General features: G+C 43.8%; 1 protein-coding gene across 8 annotated transcripts in view; it reads left to right on the top strand.

Annotated features, from left to right (window-relative positions):
- The window catches only part of akap9 (A kinase (PRKA) anchor protein 9), a 177,867-nt gene that overhangs the window by 145,074 nt on the left and 5,700 nt on the right, over positions 1-27,093 (top strand). For 7 of the 8 annotated variants that reach the window (XM_037542727.1, XM_037542732.1, XM_037542731.1 and 4 more), the window contains 18 exons: positions 339-473; positions 1,931-1,975; positions 2,085-2,231; positions 2,346-2,390; positions 2,774-2,902; positions 5,688-6,167; positions 7,270-7,324; positions 7,530-7,651; positions 7,997-8,200; positions 14,597-14,758; positions 17,168-17,315; positions 17,747-17,966; positions 18,634-18,784; positions 20,443-20,589; positions 20,767-20,943; positions 22,052-22,384; positions 23,751-23,974; positions 24,099-24,210. In XM_037542727.1, the coding sequence (XP_037398624.1) occupies positions 339-473; positions 1,931-1,975; positions 2,085-2,231; positions 2,346-2,390; positions 2,774-2,902; positions 5,688-6,167; positions 7,270-7,324; positions 7,530-7,651; positions 7,997-8,200; positions 14,597-14,758; positions 17,168-17,315; positions 17,747-17,966; positions 18,634-18,784; positions 20,443-20,589; positions 20,767-20,943; positions 22,052-22,384; positions 23,751-23,974; positions 24,099-24,210 (3,036 nt within the window). The remainder of the gene's footprint in view (positions 1-338; positions 474-1,930; positions 1,976-2,084; positions 2,232-2,345; positions 2,391-2,773; positions 2,903-5,687; positions 6,168-7,269; positions 7,325-7,529; positions 7,652-7,996; positions 8,201-14,596; positions 14,759-17,167; positions 17,316-17,746; positions 17,967-18,633; positions 18,785-20,442; positions 20,590-20,766; positions 20,944-22,051; positions 22,385-23,750; positions 23,975-24,098; positions 24,211-27,093) is intronic. The other variant, XM_037542729.1, reaches the window with a different exon arrangement.

A 27,093-nucleotide genomic window follows, 5' to 3' on the forward strand; every position in this document is an offset into this window, starting at 1 on the left:
TTACACACGTACAACCAGGAGAAAACTTTCAAAGCCAAGAGAAAATTCTCATCTTGACTGTAACTGTAACTTTTGTAGTAACAAGGCGTCACTGTGAGAGTTTATACCGTTCAATACGGTGGAGCAGAAACTGGTCTGCAGAGGAGACGAAGTTCATGCTCTGATCTTTAAAAGACGGTGGTGGGACAGACGTCCAGCTTATGCGTCTCAGAGCACAACGTCTTCCTCTTGGCCTTCTTTAATAAGGACATGTGAAGGACGTTTTCCTGAGTCTGTCGTCATTTTAAAGCAGTTAAAAACACAATCACTTTTGTAGTAACAAGTCGTTCTTTCTGCAGGCTATGGGTGACGACAGTGCAGCAATGGAGGAGCTTCTTCAGGAACTGCAGGAGGTCAAAGGTGAAGCAGCAGCTACTAAAGAAGAGCTGGACAGCTGCAGAGTGCTCAGCCAAAAACTCCAGGAACAGATAGAGGTACAGACTTTGTTATACTTTAATCCGCCCCATTATGCTTTTTAACAAACAAAAAAACACTATTCATTCAACAAGGATGAGTAGCAGGAGATTTAGAAGCCTGACATTATCCAAAGAGAGACGTATAATTCTCATCATTTTTACTTAAGAATGACATATTAGACAAAATAGAAGGGGTCCCAGGATGGAGCCCTGCAGTACACCACAATGCCTTTTTGAGATTAACCCTTTTAAATGAAGACAAAAGGATTCTCTTCCAGCTACATGTGTGTTAAAACAGAGTGGGGCACACCCTGACAGACCAATTTAGTCCTAAAGATATTTCAGGCATCGACAAATGGAATCAAAACAGAATTCACAACAGTATTCCGTGTCAGAACATTTATTATATTTACGACATTTGGCTGACGCTCTTATCCAGAGCGACTTAAAATTTGATCATTTTACACAAGTAGTGTTAGGAGTCTTTCCCAAGGATTCTTATTGGTATAGTGTAGGGTGTTTACCCAAGCAGGGATTGAACCCCAGTCTACAGAGTAGAAGGCAGCGGTGTTAACCACAGTGTGACATCATCTGAAATTAGATTACCAATTTTTAGTAATATTGTCTTAGGAAGTAATTTAGATGTACAGTGGTCTAAAAACGGATTATTGGAAGTTGGTCTGAAGTTCTACATAATGTACATGTTTACATGCAGCCTAACAATCCAATAATAATCAGACTAATAGCTCAATAAGAACAGAATAAGTCTATGTAAATACTTCAGTCGGAATGGCCTAGTCAGATTGAGGCCGTTCGGAATACAGCTTCTATCCGATTGATCGAGGTGGATAATCCTCTAAATAATCTGTTAAATAGGAGAAATATATCCGTGTAAACGCCTGAATCCGATTACATTCCCTATCGGAAAGTTTCAGTCCGTTCTGCATGAGCGTCGCGTCACAGTGAGAGTTTATACCGTTCAACACGGCGGAGCAGAAACTGGTCTGCAGAGGAGACGAAGTTCATGCTCTGATCTTTAAAAGACGGCGGTGGGACGGACGTCCAGCTTATGTGTCTCAGATCACGACGTCTTCCTCTCGGCCTTCTTTAATAAGGACATGTGAAGGATGTTTTCAAGAGTCTGTCGTCATTTTAAAGCAGTTAAAAACACAATCACTGCTCACTGCTGCTCATCTCACTCTGACTGGACCTCACATGATGCTGGTTGTCATGGTAACATGTACACTAAACGGTTCTCTACACATGCGCATAACTTTGAATTGGATTACCTTGGCCTTCATCAGTAATCGGAATGTTTTCAGTCGGATTGGCCAAAATCTAGATTTTGTTTTCAGGTGGAGGTCTAGCTGTTGGTCTTTTAAGTGTATCAGAGACAGTAGTTGATCCAATGACGAGTTTAAAGTGTCCATGAATGGATGTTTACAAATGCATTTTGCTCTGTGGTTCATTGCCAGCTCAAAGAGGCAGCGATAGAGGAGCTGGAGAAAGACCTACAGAAGGTAAGTCCAACACCTTCCTACAAATGGGATCTACTCTAGCAGAGCTGTGTGCTTATAAGCCATGCTGTGATTCATCTGACGTTGCGCCCTTGGCTCTCTTGTTGTGTAGGCCTCAGAACAAGGTAGTGAAGAAGACTCCAGCAAAGTGTCTGAGCTTCTTCAGGAGCTGCAGGAGGTCAAAGGTGAAGCAGCGGCTACTAAAGAGGAGCTTAGCAGCTGTAAAGACATCAGCCAAAAACTGCAGGAACAAATCCAGGTACAAAAATGATCACCATAGATTTTCTCATACGCCACAGTCAGAATGAATATAGGAAATCTGTTTATAAAGAGCAGGTAGTCATATAACCAGCCTTCTTTCATCTGTGTTCAGGAGCGAGAGATGACGATCGCCCTGCTGAAGGATCAGCTGCACCGGGTGAGCTCCATCACCTGACCTAGCTTTATTTCGTTTTGTACAAAAACCAACTTTATTTTGTTTTCTACCATTCATTTTGATGGGTCATGCAGAGTTTATGGTATTTTATTATCAAGCTTTTCTGTGAACCAGAAGCTCCTGCTTGCAGGCCAGGGGTGCACACCTCTAGTCCCAGAGGGCCAGTGTCCAGCACAGTTGGGTGATTTACCTGCTCACACTCACCTGAGTCAGCTTGTCTGTAGTTTCCAGGTTTAGTGGGTGTGTTTGCGGTGGGAAACTACCAAACTGTGCTGGACAGCGGCTCCCCAGGACCAGAGTTGGGCACGGCTGCTGTAGGCCTTTACCTGCTTGCTGATTCTTGTGCTTTTAACCTTTACATGTAGGCATCAGGTGAAGTCGACAATTCTGAGATTCTTCAGGAGCTTCAGGAGGTCAGAAGTGAAGCGGCAGCAACTAAAGAGGAGCTGAACAGCTACATAGAAAGGAGCCTTAAACTGCAGGAGCAGATACAGGTACAGCTTAATACATGGTATATCACTCATTTTACACTTCAGGCCACTTGACAGATGTAAACTTTCTCTACATTTCACAGGAATTTTGTCCTCTTTCCCGCTTTCAACCACTTCACAGAACTTGCTGTTTATTTCCCAACTCACTCTTTCAGATACTTTACAAAACTTACTTTACAGAAATTATTTTGCACTTTGCAGCAGTTTATGTCACTTGACAGAACTTATTTTACCGACATGCGCCATATTACAGAACTTAGTTTACAGGGGTTTGCCACTTTACAGAAGTTACTTTACAGCAGTTAAGACCACTTTGCAGAAAATACTTTACATTTTACAGAACTTTAGGCCACTTTTCATAAGTTCACTCTTTATAACCCTGCCTTGGTCACTTTACTTGAATTGCACTACTCCACCTGCACTGTTGTATATAGTACTGTTGTACATGCCTTTTGTATTTTTATTTTTATTCATTCTATCTATATTTTATATTTGCTTAGAGTATTTATTTATGTGGACTTAATTTTGCATGCCTAGTACTACTTGTTTTTATGTTGCACCTTCATGCCGAAGCAAATTCCTAGTCTGTGAATCCTGTTCATTGACAATGGCAATAAAACTTCTTCTTCTGATAAATTATCTTATACTTTGTAGAAGTTCATGTGACTTTACATAACTTTACTTTTTAGCTCACATTACAAATCTATACAAATTACTGAACTTCAGGCCACTTTGCAAGACTTATTTTACACTTTACAGCTGTTTAAGCCACTTTACAGAACTTACACAACACTTCACAGCGGTTAAGGTTACTTTATAGAATGTATGCAACACTTTACAGCAGTTACAGTTACTTTATAAAACTTATGCAACAGTTCACAGCGGTTAAGGTTACTTTACAGAACTTACACAATACTTTACAGCGGTTCAGGTTACTTTATATAACTTACACAATACTTCACAGCGGTTAAGGTTACTTTATATAACTTACGCAATACTTTACAGCGGTTAAGGTTACTTTATATAACTTACACAATACTTTACAGTGGTTAAGGTTACTTTATATAACTTACACAATACTTTACAGCGGTTAAGGTTACTTAACAGAACTTACACAATACTTTACAGCGGTTAAGGTTACTTTATATAACTTACACAATACTTCACAGCGGTTAAGGTTACTTTATATAACTTACGCAATACTTTACAGCGGTTAAGGTTACTTTATATAACTTACGCAATATTTTACAGTGGTTAAGGTTACTTTACAGAACTTACGCAATATTTTACAGTGGTTAAGGTTACTTTACAGAACTTACGCAATACTTTACAGCGGTTAAGGTTACTTTATATAACTTACACAATACTTTACAGTGGTTAAGGTTACTTTACAGAACTTACACAATACTTTACAGCGGTTAAGGTTACTTTATATAACTTACACAATACTTTACAGTGGTTAAGGTTACTTTATATAACTTACACAATACTTTACAGCGGTTAAGGTTACTTTATAGAACTTACGCAATACTTTACAGCGGTTAAGGTTACTTTATATAACTTACACAATACTTTACAGTGGTTAAGGTTACTTTACAGAACTTACACAATACTTTACAGCGGTTAAGGTTACTTTACAGAACTTACACAATACTTTACAGCTGTTCAGGTTACTTTATATAACTTACACAATACTTCACAGCGGTTAAGGTTACTTTATATAACTTACGCAATACTTTACAGCGGTTAAGGTTACTTTACAGAACTTACACAATACTTTACAGCTGTTCAGGTTACTTTATATAACTTACACAATACTTCACAGCGGTTAAGGTTACTTTATATAACTTACGCAATACTTTACAGCGGTTAAGGTTACTTTATATAACTTACACAATACTTTACAGTGGTTAAGGTTACTTTATATAACTTACACAATACTTTACAGCGGTTAAGGTTACTTAACAGAACTTACACAATACTTTACAGCGGTTAAGGTTACTTTATATAACTTACACAATACTTCACAGCGGTTAAGGTTACTTTATATAACTTACGCAATACTTTACAGCGGTTAAGGTTACTTTATATAACTTACGCAATATTTTACAGTGGTTAAGGTTACTTTACAGAACTTACGCAATACTTTACAGCGGTTAAGGTTACTTTATATAACTTACACAATACTTTACAGTGGTTAAGGTTACTTTACAGAACTTACACAATACTTTACAGCGGTTAAGGTTACTTTATATAACTTACACAATACTTTACAGTGGTTAAGGTTACTTTATATAACTTACACAATACTTTACAGCGGTTAAGGTTACTTTATAGAACTTACGCAATACTTTACAGCGGTTAAGGTTACTTTATATAACTTACACAATACTTTACAGTGGTTAAGGTTACTTTACAGAACTTACACAATACTTTACAGCGGTTAAGGTTACTTTATATAACTTACGCAATACTTTACAGCGGTTAAGGTTACTTTATATAACTTACGCAATACTTTACAGCGGTTAAGGTTACTTTATATAACTTACACAATACTTTACAGCGGTTAAGGTTACTTTACAGAACTTACACAATACTTTACAGCGGTTAAGGTTACTTTATAGAACATACACAACACTTTACAGCAGTGCATGTAACTTTACTGAACTTGCTATATTTTTACATATGTTTAATATATGTAGCTTTTCTGCTGTGTTGATAAGAGGTGGGATCAGCATGTGTAAAATAAGCCTCTGAAGGAACTTTGTAACGCTGCTGTACTGTACAGGTTCGAGACGTGTCCATTGCTCAGCTGATGGACGAGCTCCAGCAGCTCCGTACGGCCTTATCCAAAGCCAGCGAAGACGCCCCGGCCCAGCAGCCTCAATCCCACTCCAGGAAGAAAGCAGGAAAGCACAGTGAGGGAAAAGGCAAAGGCAGCAGTGTAGCCAAAGACAAACCATCCCTGTCCAGGAAGAACTCCAACAGCCAGCCTGAGAAGTCTGCCAACGGCTCACAGGCCTCCTGCCAGACTCGGGTGGACGCGGGGACTCAGGTGGAGCAGGTGGAAGTGTCGGAGGAGCTGGAGGAGGTGATTGGGGAGTACAGAGAGCGGATCGGGCAGATGCAGGAGCTCCACGCTGCTGAAATCATGGACATGGAGAACAGGCACATTTCAGAGAGCGACAGTCTGAAGAGGGAGAACCAGCGGCTGGAGCAGGAGTGCAGCGCTCTCAGAGCCGCCGTGGCCAACCTGCGCTCCGGAGAGGTCAGTCACAGTGCTCTGACCACACCCTTCATTAAGTAAACCCACTGTGTCATCTGACCACACCCACAGTCATCTGACCACATCCTTCTAATCATTATTTCACTCATTCATTCCTGTCTTTCATGAAGACAGTGGGTGTTTTATCAGACCACACCCACTGTATTATTGGGCCATGTCCACTGTGTTATCTGACCACACCCACTGTATTATTGGGCCATGTCCACTGTGTTATCTGACCACACCCACTGTATTATTGGGCCATGTCCACTGTGTTATCTGACCACACCCACTGTATTATTGGGCCATGTCCACTGTGTTATCTGACCACACCCACTGTATTATTGGGCCATGTCCACTGTGTTATCTGACCACACCCACTGTATTATTGGTCTATGTCCACTGTTATCTGACCACACCCACTGTTTTATTGGTCTATGTCCACTGTTATCTGACCACACCCACTGTTTATCAGACCACACCCACTGCATTTTGGACCACCCCCACTGTTATCTGACTACACCCACTGTATTATTGGGCCATGTCCACTGTGTTATTTGACCACACCTACTGTTTTATCAGACCACACCCACTGTATTACTGGACCATGTCCACTGTGTTATCTGACCACACCCACTCTTATCAGTCCACACCCACTGTATTTTTGGACCACCCCCACTGTTATCTGACCACACCCACTGTATTATTGGTCCATGTTCACTGTGTTATCAGACCACACCCACTGTATTTTTGGACCACCCTCACTGTTATCTGACCACACCCACTGTATTATTGGGCCATGTCCACTGTTATTTGACCACACCTACTGTTTTATCAGACCACACCCACTGTATTACTGGACCATGTCCACTGTGTTATCTGACCACACCCACTCTTATAAGTCCACACCCACTGTATTTTTGGACCACCCCCACTGTGTCATCTGACCACACCCCACCCACTATGTGAACAAGATTAGGTGACCGGTCTGTTCTGTCCGCCCTCCCTGTATAAATGTTCTGGTGGTTCACTGTGTCCAGCGTCTCGGTCCTCAGCCTGCTGTGGGCTCCTCTGCTTGGCTGACGGGTTTCGTTTTTTCTTCCAGGCTGCAAGACAGGACCTTCCTGCGTCCTCCCAGTTCAGAGACGGCTACGCTAGCGGTAAACTCTCATTCCTGCTTGCAAAACCAACTTTACACTTTACAGAACTTACTTTACATTTTATGAAGTAAGTTACTTTCACCAGGAACCTTCTAGCACCGCTGTACTGTGCAGGTTCGAGACGTGTCCGTTTCTCAGCCGATGAGCTCCGACAGCTGATTGGCTGCGTCTGTAACTTCAGCGTTGATGTTTATGCTCCTTACAGACAGCAGCTCGGACTGGAGCCAGCGGACGGGCTTCGAACTGCCTCACCTGCAGGCCGAGTTCAGGAGCACACCTGAGGGAGCGCGCAGGGACGACTCTGAAGTACTGCCTGATAGGATCAAGGTACGCTGCGGGAATCGGCCCAGTGGTCAGAGACCTCCGTTGTGCGCTGTACACTGTAAACTGTAGTGGTCACCGCACTGCACAGTATGTTGTACACTGCAGCTGTATCTTTACACTTTACATCGTTTTACACTGTACAGTATGTTTTACACTTTACACTGCACTGCCTCTCTGCCTTTACGTTTGTACAGCCTGCGACCTGGTGGTTAGGAACCTCTGCTGTAATTCTTCCTGTAAACTTTACAGTGCGTTTTACAGCGTAGCCGTTTTGTTTACACTTTACACCGTGTTGTTCTGACTTGCTAATATTGTGTTTAAAACATGCTAGCACTGTGTTTGGTTTAGACTCTGCTGAGGGAGGTTCATCAGGAGGGCATGCAGGTCCTGTCTCTGTCTGAAATCCCTGTCCCTGAGGCGGAACACCCTGCAGCACAGCTCCCTCTGCAGGCCTGGAGGAAAGAGAAGGAGGCGCTGCTGGACACGGTGGAGTCCCTGAAAACCCTCGTTACTCAGCTACAGACTCACAGCCAGACCCAGACAGACACAGAGGTAGGAAACACAGCTTCATCACAGTAAACGTTACACTCTGCCCTCAAACCCATCACACACGCCCAGCAAGTGTGGCAAAATACGAGCCGAAGTCTTCCCAGTCACGTCCTGGACACTTTCACTCCATGTCCTGTGACTGATAAACTGGTTTATCATCATCTGATCAATGACTGAAGTCTTTTAATGGCATTAGCAGCCAAACTATGAGTGCGTTTACATGCACTTAAACTGATAACTGCAGAAAATCAGACTGTGCCAGTAACTGGTTCAGTGTGTTCACACTTAATAATCTGATAACTGCAGAAAATCAGACTGGGTCAGTAACTGGTTCAGTGTGTTTACACTTAATAATCTGATAACTGCAGTAAATCAGATTGTGTCAGTAACTGGTTCAGTGTGATTACACTTAATAATCTGATAACTGCAGTAAATCAGACTGTGTCAGTAACTGGTTCAGTGTGTTTACACTTAATAATCTGATAACTGCAGAAAATCAGACTGTGTCAGTAACTGGTTCAGTGTGTTTACACTTAATAATCTGATAACTGCAGAAAATCAGACTGTCAGTAACTGGTTCAGTGTGTTTACACTTAATAATCTGATAACTGCAGAAAATCAGACTGTCAGTAACTGGTTCAGTGTGTTTACACTTAATAATCTGATAACTGCAGTAAATCAGATTGTGTCAGTAACTGGTTCTGTATGTTTACACTTAATAATCTGATAACTGCTGAAAAGCAGATTGGGTCAGTAACTGGTTCAGCGTGTTTACGCTTAATAATCTGATAACTGCTGAAAATCAGACTGTGTCAGTAACTGGTTCAGCGTGTTTACGCTTAATAATCTGATAACAGCAGAAAATCAGACTGTGTCAGTAACTGGTTCAGCGTGTTTACGCTTAATAATCTGATAACTGCTGAAAATCAGACTGTGTCAGTAACTGGTTCAGCGTGTTTACGCTTAATAATCTGATAACTGCAGAAAATCAGACTGTGTCAGTAACTGGTTCAGTGTGTTTACACTTAATAATCTGATACCTGCAGAAAATCAGATTGTGTCAGTAACTGGTTCAGCGTGTTCACACTTAATAATCTGATAACTGCTGAAAATCAGATTGGGTCAGTAACTGGTTCAGCGTGTTTACGCTTAATAATCTGATAACTGCAGAAAATCACACTGTGTCAGTAACTGGTTCAGTGTGTTCACACTTAATAATCTGATAACTGCTGAAAATCAGACTGTGTCAGTAACTGGTTCAGTGTGTTCACACTTAATAATCTGATAACTGTAGTAAATCAGATTGTGTCAGTAACTGGTTCAGTGTGTTTACACTTAATAATCTGATATCTACAGTAAATCAGATTGGGTCAGTAACTGGTTCAGTGTGTTTACTCTTAATAATCTGATAACTGCTGAAAATCAGACTGTGTCAGTAACTGGTTCAGCGTGTTTGCACTTAATAATCTGATAACAGCAGAAAATCAGACTGTGTCAGTAACTGGTTCAGCGTGTTTACGCTTAATAATCTGATAACTGCTGAAAATCAGACTGTGTCAGTAACTGGTTCAGCGTGTTTACGCTTAATAATCTGATAACTGCTGAAAATCAGACTGTGTCAGTAACTGGTTCAGCGTGTTTACACTTAATAATCTGATAACTGTAGTAAATCAGATTGTGTCAGTAACTGGTTCAGTGTGTTTACACTTAATAATCTGATATCTACAGTAAATCAGATTGGGTCAGTAACTGGTTCAGTGTGTTTACACTTAATAATCTGATAAAAGCAGAAAATCAGATTGTGTCAGTAACTGGTTCAGTATGTTTACACTTAATAATCTGATAACTGCAGAAAATCACACTGTGTCAGTAACTGGTTCAGCGTGTTTACACTTAATAATCTGATAACTGCTGAAAATCAGATTGGGTCAGTAACTGGTTCAGCGTGTTTACACTTAATAATCTGATAACTGCAGAAAATCAGACTGTGTCAGTAACTGGTTCAGCGTGTTTACACTTAATAATCTGATAACTGCAGAAAATCAGACTGTGCCAGTAACTGGTTCAGTGTGTTTACACTTAATAATCTGATACCTGCAGAAAATCAGATTGTGTCAGTAACTGGTTCAGCGTGTTTACGCTTAATAATCTGATAACTGCAGAAAATCAGACTGTGTCAGTAACTGGTTCAGTGTGTTTACACTTGATAATCTGATAACTGCAGAAAATCAGACTGTCAGTAACTGGTTCAGTGTGTTTACACTTAATAATCTGATAACTGTAGTAAAACAGATTGTGTCAGTAACTGGTTCAGTGTGTTTACACTTAATAATCTGATAACTGCAGAAAATCAGATTGTGTCAGTAACTGGTTCAGTGTGTTTACACTTAATAATCTGATAACAGCAGAAAATCAGATTGTGTCAGTAACTGGTTCAGTATGTTTACACTTAATAATCTGATAACTGCAGAAAATCACACTGTGTCAGTAACTGGTTCAGTGTGTTTACACTTAATAATGTGATACCTGCAGAAAATCAGATTGTGTCAGTAACTGGTTCAGTGTGTTCACACTTAATAATCTGATAACTGCTGAAAATCAGACTGTGTCAGTAACTGGTTCAGTGTGTTTACACTTAATAATCTGATAACTGTAGTAAATCAGATTGTGTCAGTAACTGGTTCAGTGTGTTTACACTTAAAAATCTGATATCTACAGTAAATCAGATTGGGTCAGTAACTGGTTCAGTGTGTTTACACTTAATAATCTGATAACTGCTGAAAAGCAGATTGTGTCAGTAACTGGTTCAGTGTGTTTACACTTAATAGTCTGATAACTGCAGAAAATCAGATTGTGTCAGTAACTGGTTCAGTGTGTTTACACTTAATAATCTGATAACTGCAGAAAATCAGATTGTGTCAGTAACTGGTTCAGTATGTTTACACTTAATAATCTGATAACTGCAGAAAATCACACTGTGTCAGTAACTGGTTCAGCGTGTTTACACTTAATAATCTGATAACTGCTGAAATTCAGATTGGGTCAGTAACTGGTTCAGCGTGTTTACACTTAATAATCTGATAACTGCAGAAAATCAGACTGTCAGTAACTGGTTCAGCGTGTTTACACTTAATAATCTGATGACTGCAGAAAATCAGACTGTGCCAGTAACTGGTTCAGTGTGTTTACACTTAATAATCTGATAACTGCAGAAAATCAGACTGTGCCAGTAACTGGTTCAGTGTGTTTACACTGAATAATCTGATAACTGCAGAAAATCAGACTGTGCCAGTAACTGGTTCAGTGTGTTTATACTGAATAATCTGATAACTGCAGAAAATCAGATTGTGTCAGTAACTGGTTCAGTGTGTTTACACTGAATAATCTGATAACTGCAGAAAATCAGACTGTGTCAGTAACTGGTTCAGCGTGTTTACACTTAATAATCTGATAACTGCAGAAAATCAGATTGTGTCAGTAACTGGTTCAGCGTGTTTACACTTAATAATCTGATAACTGCAGAAAATCAGACTGTGTCAGTAACTGGTTCAGTATGTTTACACTTAATAATCTGATAACTGCAGAAAATCAGATTGTGTCAGTAACTGGTTCAGTGTGTTCACACTTAATAATCTGATAACTGCTGAAAATCAGACTGTGTCAGTAACTGGTTCAGTGTGTTCACACTTAATAATCTGATAACTGTAGTAAATCAGATTGTGTCAGTAACTGGTTCAGTGTGTTTACACTTAATAATCTGATATCTACAGTAAATCAGATTGGGTCAGTAACTGGTTCAGTGTGTTTACTCTTAATAATCTGATAACTGCTGAAAATCAGACTGTGTCAGTAACTGGTTCAGCGTGTTTGCACTTAATAATCTGATAACAGCAGAAAATCAGACTGTGTCAGTAACTGGTTCAGCGTGTTTACGCTTAATAATCTGATAACTGCTGAAAATCAGACTGTGTCAGTAACTGGTTCAGCGTGTTTACGCTTAATAATCTGATAACTGCTGAAAATCAGACTGTGTCAGTAACTGGTTCAGCGTGTTTACACTTAATAATCTGATAACTGTAGTAAATCAGACTGTGTCAGTAACTGGTTCAGTGTGTTTACACTTAATAATCTGATATCTACAGTAAATCAGATTGGGTCAGTAACTGGTTCAGTGTGTTTACACTTAATAATCTGATAAAAGCAGAAAATCAGATTGTGTCAGTAACTGGTTCAGTATGTTTACACTTAATAATCTGATAACTGCAGAAAATCACACTGTGTCAGTAACTGGTTCAGCGTGTTTACACTTAATAATCTGATAACTGCTGAAAATCAGATTGGGTCAGTAACTGGTTCAGCGTGTTTACACTTAATAATCTGATAACTGCAGAAAATCAGACTGTGTCAGTAACTGGTTCAGCGTGTTTACACTTAATAATCTGATAACTGCAGAAAATCAGACTGTGCCAGTAACTGGTTCAGCGTGTTTACACTTAATAATCTGATACCTGCAGAAAATCAGATTGTGTCAGTAACTGGTTCAGCGTGTTTACGCTTAATAATCTGATAACTGCAGAAAATCAGACTGTGTCAGTAACTGGTTCAGTGTGTTTACACTTGATAATCTGATAACTGCAGAAAATCAGACTGTCAGTAACTGGTTCAGTGTGTTTACACTTAATAATCTGATAACTGTAGTAAAACAGATTGTGTCAGTAACTGGTTCAGTGTGTTTACACTTAATAATCTGATAACTGCAGAAAATCAGATTGTGTCAGTAACTGGTTCAGTGTGTTTACACTTAATAATCTGATAACAGCAGAAAATCAGATTGTGTCAGTAACTGGTTCAGTATGTTTACACTTAATAATCTGATAACTGCAGAAAATCACACTGTGTCAGTAACTGGTTCAGTGTGTTTACACTTAATAATGTGATACCTGCAGAAAATCAGATTGTGTCAGTAACTGGTTCAGTGTGTTCACACTTAATAATCTGATAACTGCTGAAAATCAGACTGTGTCAGTAACTGGTTCAGTGTGTTTACACTTAATAATCTGATAACTGTAGTAAATCAGATTGTGTCAGTAACTGGTTCAGTGTGTTTACACTTAAAAATCTGATATCTACAGTAAATCAGATTGGGTCAGTAACTGGTTCAGTGTGTTTACACTTAATAGTCTGATAACTGCAGAAAATCAGATTGTGTCAGTAACTGGTTCAGTGTGTTTACACTTAATAATCTGATAACTGCAGAAAATCAGATTGTGTCAGTAACTGGTTCAGTATGTTTACACTTAATAATCTGATAACTGCAGAAAATCACACTGTGTCAGTAACTGGTTCAGCGTGTTTACACTTAATAATCTGATAACTGCTGAAATTCAGATTGGGTCAGTAACTGGTTCAGCGTGTTTACACTTAATAATCTGATAACTGCAGAAAATCAGACTGTCAGTAACTGGTTCAGCGTGTTTACACTTAATAATCTGATGACTGCAGAAAATCAGACTGTGCCAGTAACTGGTTCAGTGTGTTTACACTTAATAATCTGATAACTGCAGAAAATCAGACTGTGCCAGTAACTGGTTCAGTGTGTTTACACTGAATAATCTGATAACTGCAGAAAATCAGACTGTGCCAGTAACTGGTTCAGTGTGTTTATACTGAATAATCTGATAACTGCAGAAAATCAGATTGTGTCAGTAACTGGTTCAGTGTGTTTACACTGAATAATCTGATAACTGCAGAAAATCAGACTGTGTCAGTAACTGGTTCAGCGTGTTTACACTTAATAATCTGATAACTGCAGAAAATCAGATTGTGTCAGTAACTGGTTCAGTGTGTTTACACTTAATAATCTGATAACTGCAGTAAATCAGACTGTGTCAGTAACTGGTTCAGTGTGTTTACACTTAATAATCTGATAACTGCAGTAAATCAGATTGTGTCAGTAACTGGTTCAGCGTGTTTACACTTAATAATCTGATAACTGCAGAAAATCAGACTGTGCCAGTAACTGGTTCAGTGTGTTTACACTGAATAATCTGATAACTGCAGAAAATCAGATTGTGTCAGTAACTGGTTCAGTGTGTTTACACTTAATAATCTGATAACTGCAGAAAATCAGATTGGGTCAGTAACTGGTTCAGTGTGTTTACACTGAATAATCTGATAACTGCAGAAAATCAGACTGTGTCAGTAACTGGTTCAGTGTGTTTACACTTAATAATCTGATACCTGCAGTAAATCAGATTGATTGTGTTATTGAGTGCATGTAAACGTGCTTTATTTGTATGTTAGTGTGTTAGTTAGCTTTTCGTTCCCGTTGCATTTCAGGCATTTAAGACTCTCTTTTTTCCGTCTGGAGTCACTGATGGTGTGTGTTTGTGTGTGCAGTCTGCAGGAGACTGGCGTGCTGACCTGCTCAGTGCGGTGCAGCAGGTGTTTCTGAGGGAGCGAGAGGTGCTGAAGGTCACACTACTCACCCAGCTGGACCTGCTGGACACCAGAGATGCTGTGATTCACCTCAACCAGCTGGAAAGAGCACTTACAGACCAGGTACACACTCACACACCCCCCACCAGAGACCCCCTCATTCACCTCAACCAGCTAGAGAGCTTACAGACCAGGTACACACTCACACACCCCCCACCAGAGACCCCCTCATTCACCTCAACCAGCTAGAGAGCTTACAGACCAGGTACACACTCACACACCCCCCACCAGAGACCCCCTCATTCACCTCAACCAGCTAGAGACCTTACAGACCAGGTACACACTCACACACCCCTCACCAGAGACCCCCTCATTCACCTCAACCAGCTAGAGAGCTTACAGACCAGGTACACACTCACACACCCCCCACCAGAGACCCCCTCATTCACCTCAACCAGCTAGAGAGAGCTTACAGACCAGGTACACACACACACACACCCCCACCAGAGACCCCCTCATTCACCTCAACCAGCTAGAGACCTTACAGACCATGTGCATACTCACACCCCCCCACCAGAGACCCCCTCATTCACCTCAACCAGCTAGAGAGAGCTTACAGACCAGGTACACACTCACACACCCCCACCAGAGACCCCCTCATTCACCTCAACCAGCTAGAGAGCTTACAGACCAGGTACACACTCACACACCCCCCACCAGAGACCCCCTCATTCACCTCAACCAGCTAGAGACCTTACAGACCAGGTACACACTCACACACCCCTCACCAGAGACCCCCTCATTCACCTCAACCAGCTAGAGAGCTTACAGACCAGGTACACACTCACACACCCCCCACCAGAGACCCCCTCATTCACCTCAACCAGCTAGAGAGAGCTTACAGACCAGGTACACACACACACACACCCCCACCAGAGACCCCCTCATTCACCTCAACCAGCTAGAGACCTTACAGACCATGTGCATACTCACACCCCCCCACCAGAGACCCCCTCATTCACCTCAACCAGCTAGAGAGAGCTTACAGACCAGGTACACACTCACACACCCCCACCAGAGACCCCCTCATTCACCTCAACCAGCTAGAGAGAGCTTACAGACCAGGTACACACTCACACACCCCCCCACCAGAGACCCCCTCATTCACCTCAACCAGCTTAGAGACCTTACAGACCAGGTACACACTCACACACCCCCCCACCAGAGACCCCCTCATTCACCTCAACCAGCTAGAGAGCTTACAGACCAGGTACACACTCACACACCCCCACCAGAGACCCCCTCATTCACCTCAACCAGCTAGAGAGAGCTTACAGACCAGGTACACACTCACACACCCCCACCAGAGACCCCCTCATTCACCTCAACCAGCTAGAGAGCTTACAGACCAGGTACACACTCACACACCCCCCAACAGAGACCCCCTCATTCACCTCAACCAGCTAGAGAGCTTACAGACCAGGTACACACTCACACACCCCCCAACAGAGACCCCCTCATTCACCTCAACCAGCTAGAGACCTTACAGACCACGTACACACTCACACACCCCCCCACCAGAGACCCCCTCATTCACCTCAACCAGCTAGAGACCTTACAGACCAGGTACACACTCACACACCCCCCCACCAGAGACCCCCTCATTCACCTCAACCAGCTAGAGAGAGAGCTTACAGACCAGGTACACACTCACACACCCCCACCAGAGACCCCCTCATTCACCTCAACCAGCTAGAGAGCTTACAGACCAGGTACACACTCACACACCCCCCCACCAGAGACCCCCTCATTCACCTCAACCAGCTAGAGAGAGCTTACAGACCAGGTACACACTCACACCCCCCCACCAGAGACCCCCTCATTCACCTCAACCAGCTAGAGAGCTTACAGACCAGGTACACACTCACACACCCCCCAACAGAGACCCCCTCATTCACCTCAACCAGCTAGAGACCTTACAGACCAGGTACACACTCACACACCCCCCAACAGAGACCCCCTCATTCACCTCAACCAGCTAGAGACCTTACAGACCAGGTACACACTCACACACCCCTCACCAGAGACCCCCTCATTCACCTCAACCAGCTAGAGAGCTTACAGACCAGGTACACACTCACACACCCCCACCAGAGACCCCCTCATTCACCTCAACCAGCTAGAGACCTTACAGACCAGGTACACACTCACACACCCCCCACCAGGGACCCCCTCATTCACCTCAACCAGCTAGAGAGCTTACAGACCAGGTACACACTCACACACCCCCACCAGAGACCCCCTCATTCACCTCAACCAGCTAGAGACCTTACAGACCAGGTACACACTCACACACCCCCCACCAGAGACCCCCTCATTCACCTCAACCAGCTAGAGAGCTTACAGACCAGGTACACACTCACACACCCCCCACCAGAGACCCCCTCATTCACCTCAACCAGCTAGAGTACAGTAACATTAATGCAGTGGGTTTATCTGTGTGTGTGTGTGTGTGTGTGTGTGTGTGTGTAGGATGCTGTCCAGCGCGAGGTGCTGTCATCTCTTCAGTCCGCTGACCGCCGCAGTCTGCTGGCTGAAATCAGTGACCTGCGGACTCGGCTTCAGCACCTGCAGCAGGACGCACACCTCAGTCAGCAGCCCCGCCCAGTGGACAGCAGCGGTATTACGCCGTGTTCTGTGCAGTTTTATTGCTCACCCATCAGTAAATCAGCTTATTATGATCGGTCAGAGTTCTGCAGGAGTTCTGCAGGAGACCCTAATAACAGACACGCTCATCTGGCTTGGATTGTTTACTGTTCTACTAAAACAGATGTGGTGGGGTCAGTTGAGCCCCCAGACAGCTGCGAAATGCTTGTTGTTGCGTTCAGTGAGACTCCGCCCCTTTTCCTGTGGCCAGTCCCGATACGGCAGAGCACCGAGGTGGATTTGCATGATGTGAACTGCCACTTTACTCCTAGTCTAGATAACACAGACGTTAGGAGGTTATCTAGAACGCTCTCTTCTTCTTTTTCTCTGACCAGCTGTTCGTCCAGAGGGCTGGGGGGACGGAGCTGCTTGGCTGCTGTTTCTGAGGCTGTGTTTTGTCTGCAGGGATGTCTGAAGACTGGCCGGAGGCTGGAGGTGAGGTAGAGGGAGGAGGCAGCGATGGAAGGAGAGAGGGGGGCAGTGATGGAGGAGGAGGAGGAGAGAGAGAAGACAGGCTTCCTGCAGCAGTGGAGGATCTGAAGGGTGAACTGGCTCAGACCAAACTGGAGCTGGAGGTTTCACTGCAGACTCAGAGTAAATACCTCAAAGAGCTGGAGACACTGAGGTGAGACTCTCTCACTCTCTCACACACCCTCTCTCACTCTCTCATTCACACACCCTCTCTCACTCTCTCATTCACACACACTGTCTCTCTAACTCTCTCACTCTCTCACACACTCCCTCACTCTCTCATTCACACACCGTCTCTCTAACTCTCTCTCTCTCTTTCACACACACTGTCTCTCTCCTTCACACACACTGTCTCTCTAACTCACTCTCACACACTCTCTCTCACTCTCTCATTCACACACACTGTCTCTCTAACTCTCACACACTCTAACTCACTCTCTTACACACTCCCTCACTCTCTCATTCACACACACTGTCTCTCTAACTCTCTCACTCTCTCACACACTCTCTCACTCTCTTTCACACACACTGTCTCTCTCCTTCACACACACTGTCTCTCTGACTCTCACTCTCTCACAGACTCACTCTCTTATTCACTCACTCTGTCTCACTCTCTCTCACACTCTCACTCTCTCACTCTCTCTCACTCACTCTGTCTCTCTGACTCTCTCTGTCTCATCATTACCCCATGTTAATGCTGGCCTCTTCTGCAGTGACCAGATTATGAAGTGCATGTAAACACACTGATTGGCTGACATGGTGCATTCAGGCAGGACTAAACATGACCCTGTCCATCTCTGACCTTCCTGTGTCCATATCAGGGCGGAGGTGTGTGGAAAAGCCTCTGAGCTGGACTCTCTGAGTGACCGGCTGGCGGAAGAGCAGAAACGGGTGAGAGAGCTACAGTGGGCGATGGAGAGAGAGAAGAACAGAGCCACACGGAGGGAGGAAGGAGAGCGAGAGGAGCTAGAGGTAAGGAGAGAAGAGCTGGAGGGGAAAAGATACCAGCTAGAGGAGAGAAGAGCTGGAGGGGAAAAGATACCAGCTAGAGGAGAGAAGAGCTGAAAGGAGGAGATAGCAGTAGAGGAGAGAACCGAGGAGCTGAAAGGAGAAGGTAGCAGCTAGAGGAGAGAAGAGCTGGAGGGGAAAAGATACCAGCTAGAGGAGAGAAGCGAGGAGCTGAAAGGAGAAGGTAGCAGCTAGAGGAGAGAAGAGCTGGAGGGGAAAAGATACCAGCTAGAGGAGAGAAGCGAGGAGCTGAAAGGAGAAGGTAGCAGCTAGAGGAGAGAAGAGCTGGAGGGGAAAAGATACCAGCTAGAGGAGAGAAGAGCTGGAGGGGAAAAGATACCAGCTAGAGGAGAGAAGCGAGGAGCTGAAAGGAGGAGATAGCAGTAGAGGAGAGAAGAGCTGGAGGGGAAAAGATACCAGCTAGAGGAGAGAAGCGAGGAGCTGAAAGGAGGAGATAGCAGTAGAGGAGAGAAGAGCTGAAAGGAGAAGGTAGCAGTAGAGGAGAGAAGAGCTGAAAGGAGAAGGTAGCAGTAGAGGAGAGAAGAGCTGAAAGGAGAAGGTAGCAGTAGAGGAGAGAAGAGCTGAAAGGAGAAGGTAGCAGTAGAGGAGAGATGCGAGGAGCTGAAAGGAGGAGATAGCAGTAGAGGAGAGAAGCGAGGAGCTGAAAGGAGGAGATAGCAGTAGAGGAGAGAAGCGAGGAGCTGAAAGGAGGAGATAGCAGTAGAGGAGAGAAGCGAGGAGCTGAAAGGAGGAGATAGCAGTAGAGGAGAGAAGCGAGGAGCTGAAAGGAGGAGATAGCAGTAGAGGAGAGAAGCGAGGAGCTGAAAGGAGGAAATAGCAGTGGAGGAGAGAAGCGAGGAGCTGAAAGGAGGAGATAGCAGTAGAGGAGAGAAGCGAGGAGCTGAAAGGAGGAGATAGTGGAGGAGAGAAGCGAGGAGCTGAAAGGAGGAGATAGCAGTGGAGGAGAGAAGCGAGGAGCTGAAAGGAGGAGATAGCAGTGGAGGAGAGAAGCGAGGAGCTGAAAGGAGGAGATAGCAGTGGAGGAGAGAAGCGAGGAGCTGAAAGGAGGAGATAGCAGTGGAGGAGAGAAGCGAGGAGCTGAAAGGAGGAGATAGCAGTGGAGGAGAGAAGCGAGGAGCTGAAAGGAGGAGATAGCAGTGGAGGAGAGAAGCGAGGAGCTGAAAGGAGGAGATAGCAGTGGAGGAGAGAAGCGAGGAGCTGAAAGGAGGAGATAGCAGTGGAGGAGAGAAGCGAGGAGCTGAAAGGGGGAGTTAGCAGTGGAGGAGAGAAGCGAGGAGCTGAAAGGAGGAGATAGCAGTGGAGGAGAGAAGCGAGGAGCTGAAAGGAGGAGATAGCAGTAGAGGAGAGAAGCGAGGAGCTGAAAGGGGGAGTTAGCAGTAGAGGAGAGAAGCGAGGAGCTGAAAGGAGCAGATAGCAGTAGAGGAGAGAAGCGAGGAGCTGAAAGGAGGAGATAGTGGAGGAGAGAAGCGAGGAGCTGAAAGGAGGAGATAGCAGTGGAGAGACACATTTTGTGTATGATCCGATTATGTAAGTGATGTCTTTGCTACTACGCATGAATCAAATCTCTGTCTCCCTCTGTCTCCCCCTCTTCCTCCCTGTAGGACCTGAGGCTGGCTCTGGAGGACCAGCAGGCTCGTGTCGCAGATCTGTCTGTTTCTCTGGAGGAGGAGAGGAAAGTGTCTACTCAGCTCCGAGAGGAGAGAGACGGAGAAATCTCCGAACACATCAGCCTCAACACTGAGCTGCAGGTACAAAGACCCACCTGTTTCATCTGATCAGTCATACAGTGACCTTAACATTCAAAGTTCAGACCCTTTACTCAGAAAGAGGGGCGCTCAGTGGGAGGTGCAGTGGGAGGTACGGAGGCTGCAGGCAGGCTGGTGTCCTCGTGGTCTGATCTGGGTGTTGATGTTGTGGTGTTGCAGGTGCAGTTGGAGGCCCAGCGGCTACAGGCTGTTGAGTTGAGCTCCTCACTGCAGAAGGAGAAGGAACTGAACGCCCAGCTGCTCAGACAGCTGCAGCGCTCCAACCCAGACACGCAGCGCCCCCCGCAGGCCGTCAGCGCTCAGGGGGTGGAGCTGGCCGAGGCGAGCTGCAGCCAGGTCAACCTGCTTTCACTTCCATAAAGGAGCTAATCCAGAATATTACTATAGTAAAATAATCTGATCGGATTATTGGGATTACTCGTCTTTAAACAAAGACGTACAAGTAAGAAGAGAAAAACAATTTAAACCAGACTTTTTAACGAGACTGAACACATGAGCTGCGCCGTTTCATGAGACAGAATGACAGATTATAGGTGACTTAAATGTTGTGCCTCACAAATCACTAATCTCACTAATCTCACAGTCACTAATCTCACCTTTAGTGAAAGGAGCAAGCCTATAATAACATATAAAATGATTCTAAATCTGAACATGACGGATTACAGATTTGTGTAACAGTATGAAGTGTTTAAGTGTAAACTCTTATTGGTATAGTGTAGGGTGTTTACCCAGGCGGGGCACTGAACCCCAGTCTACGGCCTAGTAGGTGCAGGCGGTGTTAGGAGTCTTGCCCAAGGACTCTTATTGGTATAGTGTAGGGTGTTTACCCAGGCGGGGCACTGAACCCCAGTCTACAGCGTAGAAGGCAGAGGTGTTACCCACTACACTAACCAACCACATTCTGTCAAATCAGTTAGTACCTCAAGCTGAGGTTGTTAAGTAGCGTTTAAGCCCTTGTTCAGACAGGCAGCTCAAATCCGAGTTCTGAGCAGGACGGATGTTCTGTAGTCTGAATGGCAGAAAGCCACGTTGAGTTTGTCATTTTCCAGTAGGGTTCAGTACACGTCTGTAGGTGGGTTCAAATCAGAGTCAGATTTCTGAACAAGCAGGTTTTTTCTTGTTGCTTGCTGCCTTCCCACGTTGTTCTAAAGCTGTGAATGACCTCATGGAGGCTGCTGGCCCTTGAACGCTTGATACGCACGAGCGCAGTGCAGTAGAAACCTCAGCTTTTCCAGCTTGAACAGGTGCACTAAGGTTCGGTGAGCCACTCGGGTTGAAAGCCACAAGCTCAAATATATAAGCTTCCATTAAACTTCTTCTCAGCTACACTAGCCTCATAGCATCAGTGCTCAAACGGAAGAAGCATTTGGGATAATTTTTTATTTTTTTTTTTTAAAGCAAAGTGTTATTTTAAACGTTTTCCGTGCGTGTGCTGGCGTTGTAGGTGGAGGAGGGCGTCCGCTCCGTGGAAGTCCTTCTGCAGTCGCTCCAGGATCAGTTGACGGAGAAGCAGTCAGCCCTGGTGGATCTGATGGGGCAGTTGGAGCAGCAGAAGCTGCAGGAGGTTCAGGCTAAACGAGCCTGGGAGCAGGACAGAGCCGAACTGACCCGTGACCTGCAGGGGGCGAGAGAGAGCCTGGCGAAGCTGGAGAGACAAGCGGAGGAGCTGAAGGCCCAGCTGGACGGAGAGAGGGAGCGAGGGCTGAGGCTGGAGAGAGAGAGAGACGGACTGCAGCAGCGAGTGACCGAGCTGATGGAGAGAAGTCAACGGGACAGCGTGAGTCAAGCAAAGATTTGAGGGATTTTAACCCCGACATCCCACCAGGGGGTCCAGACTCAGCGTGTCTGTAGAGCATTGCTGCTTCTCTGCATCGCCACAGGGATGTAGATCTGCTGCAGTTCGGCATTGTGGACCTCTTCCTTCACGCTGCAGTGCTGCTCTGCCTGCTCGATTGTTTTTGTCTCAGTTTTAATCAGTAGATTAAGTAGAGTAAATCCTTAGACCAGTGGTCTCCAACTCCTATTACCTTATGGGTACTAGTCAGGTGGTCTTCTCCAAGGGGCGGCCGTTTGGGGAAAAATATGGGGGAAAATTGTCCTCCGAAGTCTCGGTGTTCAAACTGAGAAAGCAGGAAAGCTAACCACCAGGTGAAGAAGGTTAATCACAACTTAGTCAATGCTCCCAGCAGAGGGCGTCGGCAGCAAGGCGCCCAGCCTAACTTGACACGCCTGGAAGCTTCGTTAAATAAGGTGCTGGCAATCGGCAGTGTTTTTCACACCTTTGTAAAGGGGTGACTGGTACGGTACTTAGTCTTAAGAAAGAAAAGAAAAAAGACCAAAACCAAAAAGAAAAATAAAAGAGGGCTGAGAAAAGAAATTACCCCCGAATTTGCCCCCGAATTACTCACAACAACAAAAAACACCCCAAAAATCCAAGCCACAAAGGAGCAAACACATGAAGGAAAGTCTGCCAACCATCATAATTACGGTGGCGCCGTGTTTGTTTTTGTTTATTTCAGCTTTCAGCTCAGCCTTTGTTTGAGCACACTGTCCGTGGCATGCCCTTTTGTTGTCGTTCGTTCCCGCGCCTTTTTTCCACCTCCCTTGAGGTGTGTTGACTGTTGCCACTTGCAGCGGCGGTAGCGCCGCGGACCGTCGACCCTAACAGCGACGGTTCGAACCTCGGGCGCCTCATTAGTGGCGATGGCAACTGCATATTTTGTTGCCTCTTATATCCGTTACGTTTTTGTTTTTGTTGGGCTTCAGTTCTGCGCTTATGTCCAGCTCCCCGCCGTCCCGTAACAATACGTCTTCACCTCTAACCACATCCATGAGTACTCGTTATTATTATTAAGTTGGCATCAACAAGCCTCTTACAGCCTAATGCACAGCAATATCTGCACAAATAATGCATTTAAACTGGCACTGTTTTAAGGTAGCACTGAATTTAAGGTATTTAAGTTTAAGGTAGCACCTAACAACACATTACCAACCACCTTGGATACCGCAGCAACTGCAGAGCAACATCTAAACAACTTGACCACTCTGTACGTGACAACTTTATGTCAGGCACTTTGTACTTGAGCTTGGTGTTCCCTGTGTGACCTGATACCTGTGTAACTGTATGTTCTGGGTGTGATCAGCAGCAGCAGACTCCTTGGAGAGCTGAAGGTCAGCCAGTGGACCGGACGCGAGACTGGGTCTTACAGCAGAAGGAAGAGGAGGCTCGGACTCTGACCTCCAGCAGCACCACCATGCTGGACGCTGCAGGACAAACGGCAGACTCCAGAAACCTGGACAGCGTCATCACCAGACTGCAGCTCATTGCCAGCAAGATCAACGGCATGACCAGCAACACTGCCGGCAGGTACGCAGAGCATGAGCTCAGCTGGAGGAGCACCGCAGGTGCCTGAAAGGGTCGTCATTGTCGTTGTTGAACGTTGGCTGGTCTCCGGTCTAAAACAGTGCTAACTGAATCCGTCTGTGTGCAGGCTGCCCGCGGAGGGTCCTGACAGAGAGAGCTTAGCCTGGTTACACAGCAACGTTCAGGACGTCCTGTCTCTCCTGCAGCAGGTCCCACCAGTGCCCCCTCCTGTACCAGAGGTGAGAATGCTTGCAGTGGAATGCACTCAAAACGGAACCAAGTCCAGGGTTGCCGATTATACATGTTTCAGTCATAATAACAGTCTGCCTAAGATGAAAGACCAATATTAGAGTTGGACCATTAGAAAAAAAATGTGATAAATGTTTTAGCACACATTTGTACATATCGGTAATAAACAGTCACATTTGTACATATCGGTAATAAACAGTCACATTTGTACATATCGGTAATAAACAGTCACATTTGTACATATCTCGGTAATAAACAGTCACATTTGTACATATCTCGGTAATAAACAGTCACGTTTGTACGTATCTCGGTAATAAACAGTCATATTTGTACATATCTCGGTAATAAACAGTCACATTTGTACGTATCTCGGTAATAAACAGTCACATTTGTACGTATCTCGGTAATAAACAGTCACGTTTGTACGTATCTCGGTAATAAACAGTCACGTTTGTACGTATCTCGGTAATAAACAGTCATATTTGTACATATCTCGGTAATAAACAGTCATATTTGTACATATCTCGGTAATAAACAGTCACATTTGTACGTATCTCGGTAATAAACAGTCACGTTTGTACGTATCTCGGTAATAAACAGTCACGTTTGTACGTATCTCGGTAATAAACAGTCACGTTTGTACGTATCTCGGTAATAAACAGTCACGTTTGTACATATCTCGGTAATAAACGAACACGTTTGTACGTATCTCGGTAATAAACGAACACGTTTGTACGTATCTCGGTAATAAACGAACACGTTTGTACGTATCTCGGTAATAAACGAACACGTTTGTACGTATCTCGGTAATAAACAGTCACGTTTGTACGTATCTCGGTAATAAACGAACACGTTTGTACGTATCTCGGTAATAAACAGTCACGTTTGTACGTATCTCGGTAATAAACGAACACGTTTGTACGTATCTCAGTAATAAACAGTCACGTTTGTACGTATCTCAGTAATAAACAGTCACGTTTGTACGTATCTCGGTAATAAACAGTCACGTTTGTACGTATCTCGGTAATAAACAGTCACGTTTGTACGTATCTCGGTAATAAACGAACACGTTTGTACGTATCTCGGTAATAAACGAACACGTTTGTACGTATCTCGGTAATAAACGAACACGTTTGTACGTATCTCGGTAATAAACAGTCACGTTTGTACGTATCTCGGTAATAAACAGTCACGTTTGTACGTATCTCAGTAATAAACAGTCACGTTTGTACGTATCTCAGTAATAAACAGTCACGTTTGTACGTATCTCGGTAATAAACAGTCACGTTTGTACGTATCTCGGTAATAAACAGTCACGTTTGTACGTATCTCGGTAATAAACGAACACGTTTGTACGTATCTCGGTAATAAACGAACACGTTTGTACGTATCTCGGTAATAAACGAACACGTTTGTACGTATCTCGGTAATAAACAGTCACGTTTGTACGTATCTCGGTAATAAACAGTCACGTTTGTACGTATCTCGGTAATAAACAGTCACGTTTGTACGTATCTCGGTAATAAACAGTCACGTTTGTACGTATCTCGGTAATAAACAGTCACGTTTGTACGTATCTCGGTAATAAACAGTCACGTTTGTACGTATCTCGGTAATAAACAGTCACGTTTGTACGTATCTCGGTAATAAACAGTCACATTTGTACATATCTCGGTAATAAACAGTCACATTTGTACGTATCTCGGTAATAAACAGTCACGTTTGTACGTATCTCGGTAATAAACAGTCACGTTTGTACGTATCTCGGTAATAAACAGTCACGTTTGTACGTATCTCGGTAATAAACAGTCACGTTTGTACGTATCTCGGTAATAAACAGTCACGTTTGTACGTATCTCGGTAATAAACAGTCACGTTTGTACGTATCTCGGTAATAAACGAACACGTTTGTACGTATCTCGGTAATAAACGAACACGTTTGTACGTATCTCGGTAATAAACAGTCACGTTTGTACGTATCTCGGTAATAAACGAACACGTTTGTACGTATCTCGGTAATAAACAGTCACGTTTGTACGTATCTCGGTAATAAACAGTCACGTTTGTACGTATCTCGGTAATGAACAGTCACGTTTGTACGTATCTCAGTAATGAACAGTCACGTTTGTACGTATCTCGGTAATAAACAGTCACATTTGTACGTATCTCGGTAATAAACAGTCACGTTTGTACGTATCTCGGTAATAAACAGTCACGTTTGTACGTATCTCGGTAATAAACAGTCACGTTTGTACGTATATCGGTAATAAACAGTCACGTTTGTACGTATCTCGGTAATAAACAGTCACGTTTGTACGTATCTCGGTAATAAACAGTCACGTTTGTACGTATATCGGTAATAAACAGTCACGTTTGTACGTATCTCGGTAATAAACAGTCACGTTTGTACGTATCTCGGTAATAAACAGTCACGTTTGTACGTATCTCGGTAATAAACGAACACGTTTGTACGTATCTCGGTAATAAACGAACACGTTTGTACGTATCTCGGTAATAAACGAACACGTTTGTACGTATCTCGGTAATAAACAGTCACGTTTGTACGTATCTCGGTAATAAACAGTCACGTTTGTACGTATCTCAGTAATAAACAGTCACGTTTGTACGTATCTCAGTAATAAACAGTCACGTTTGTACGTATCTCGGTAATAAACAGTCACGTTTGTACGTATCTCGGTAATAAACAGTCACGTTTGTACGTATCTCGGTAATAAACGAACACGTTTGTACGTATCTCGGTAATAAACGAACACGTTTGTACGTATCTCGGTAATAAACGAACACGTTTGTACGTATCTCGGTAATAAACAGTCACGTTTGTACGTATCTCGGTAATAAACAGTCACGTTTGT

This window comes from Pygocentrus nattereri, chromosome 11 (genome assembly GCF_015220715.1).
Source record: "Pygocentrus nattereri isolate fPygNat1 chromosome 11, fPygNat1.pri, whole genome shotgun sequence".
NCBI lineage: Eukaryota > Metazoa > Chordata > Actinopteri > Characiformes > Serrasalmidae > Pygocentrus > Pygocentrus nattereri.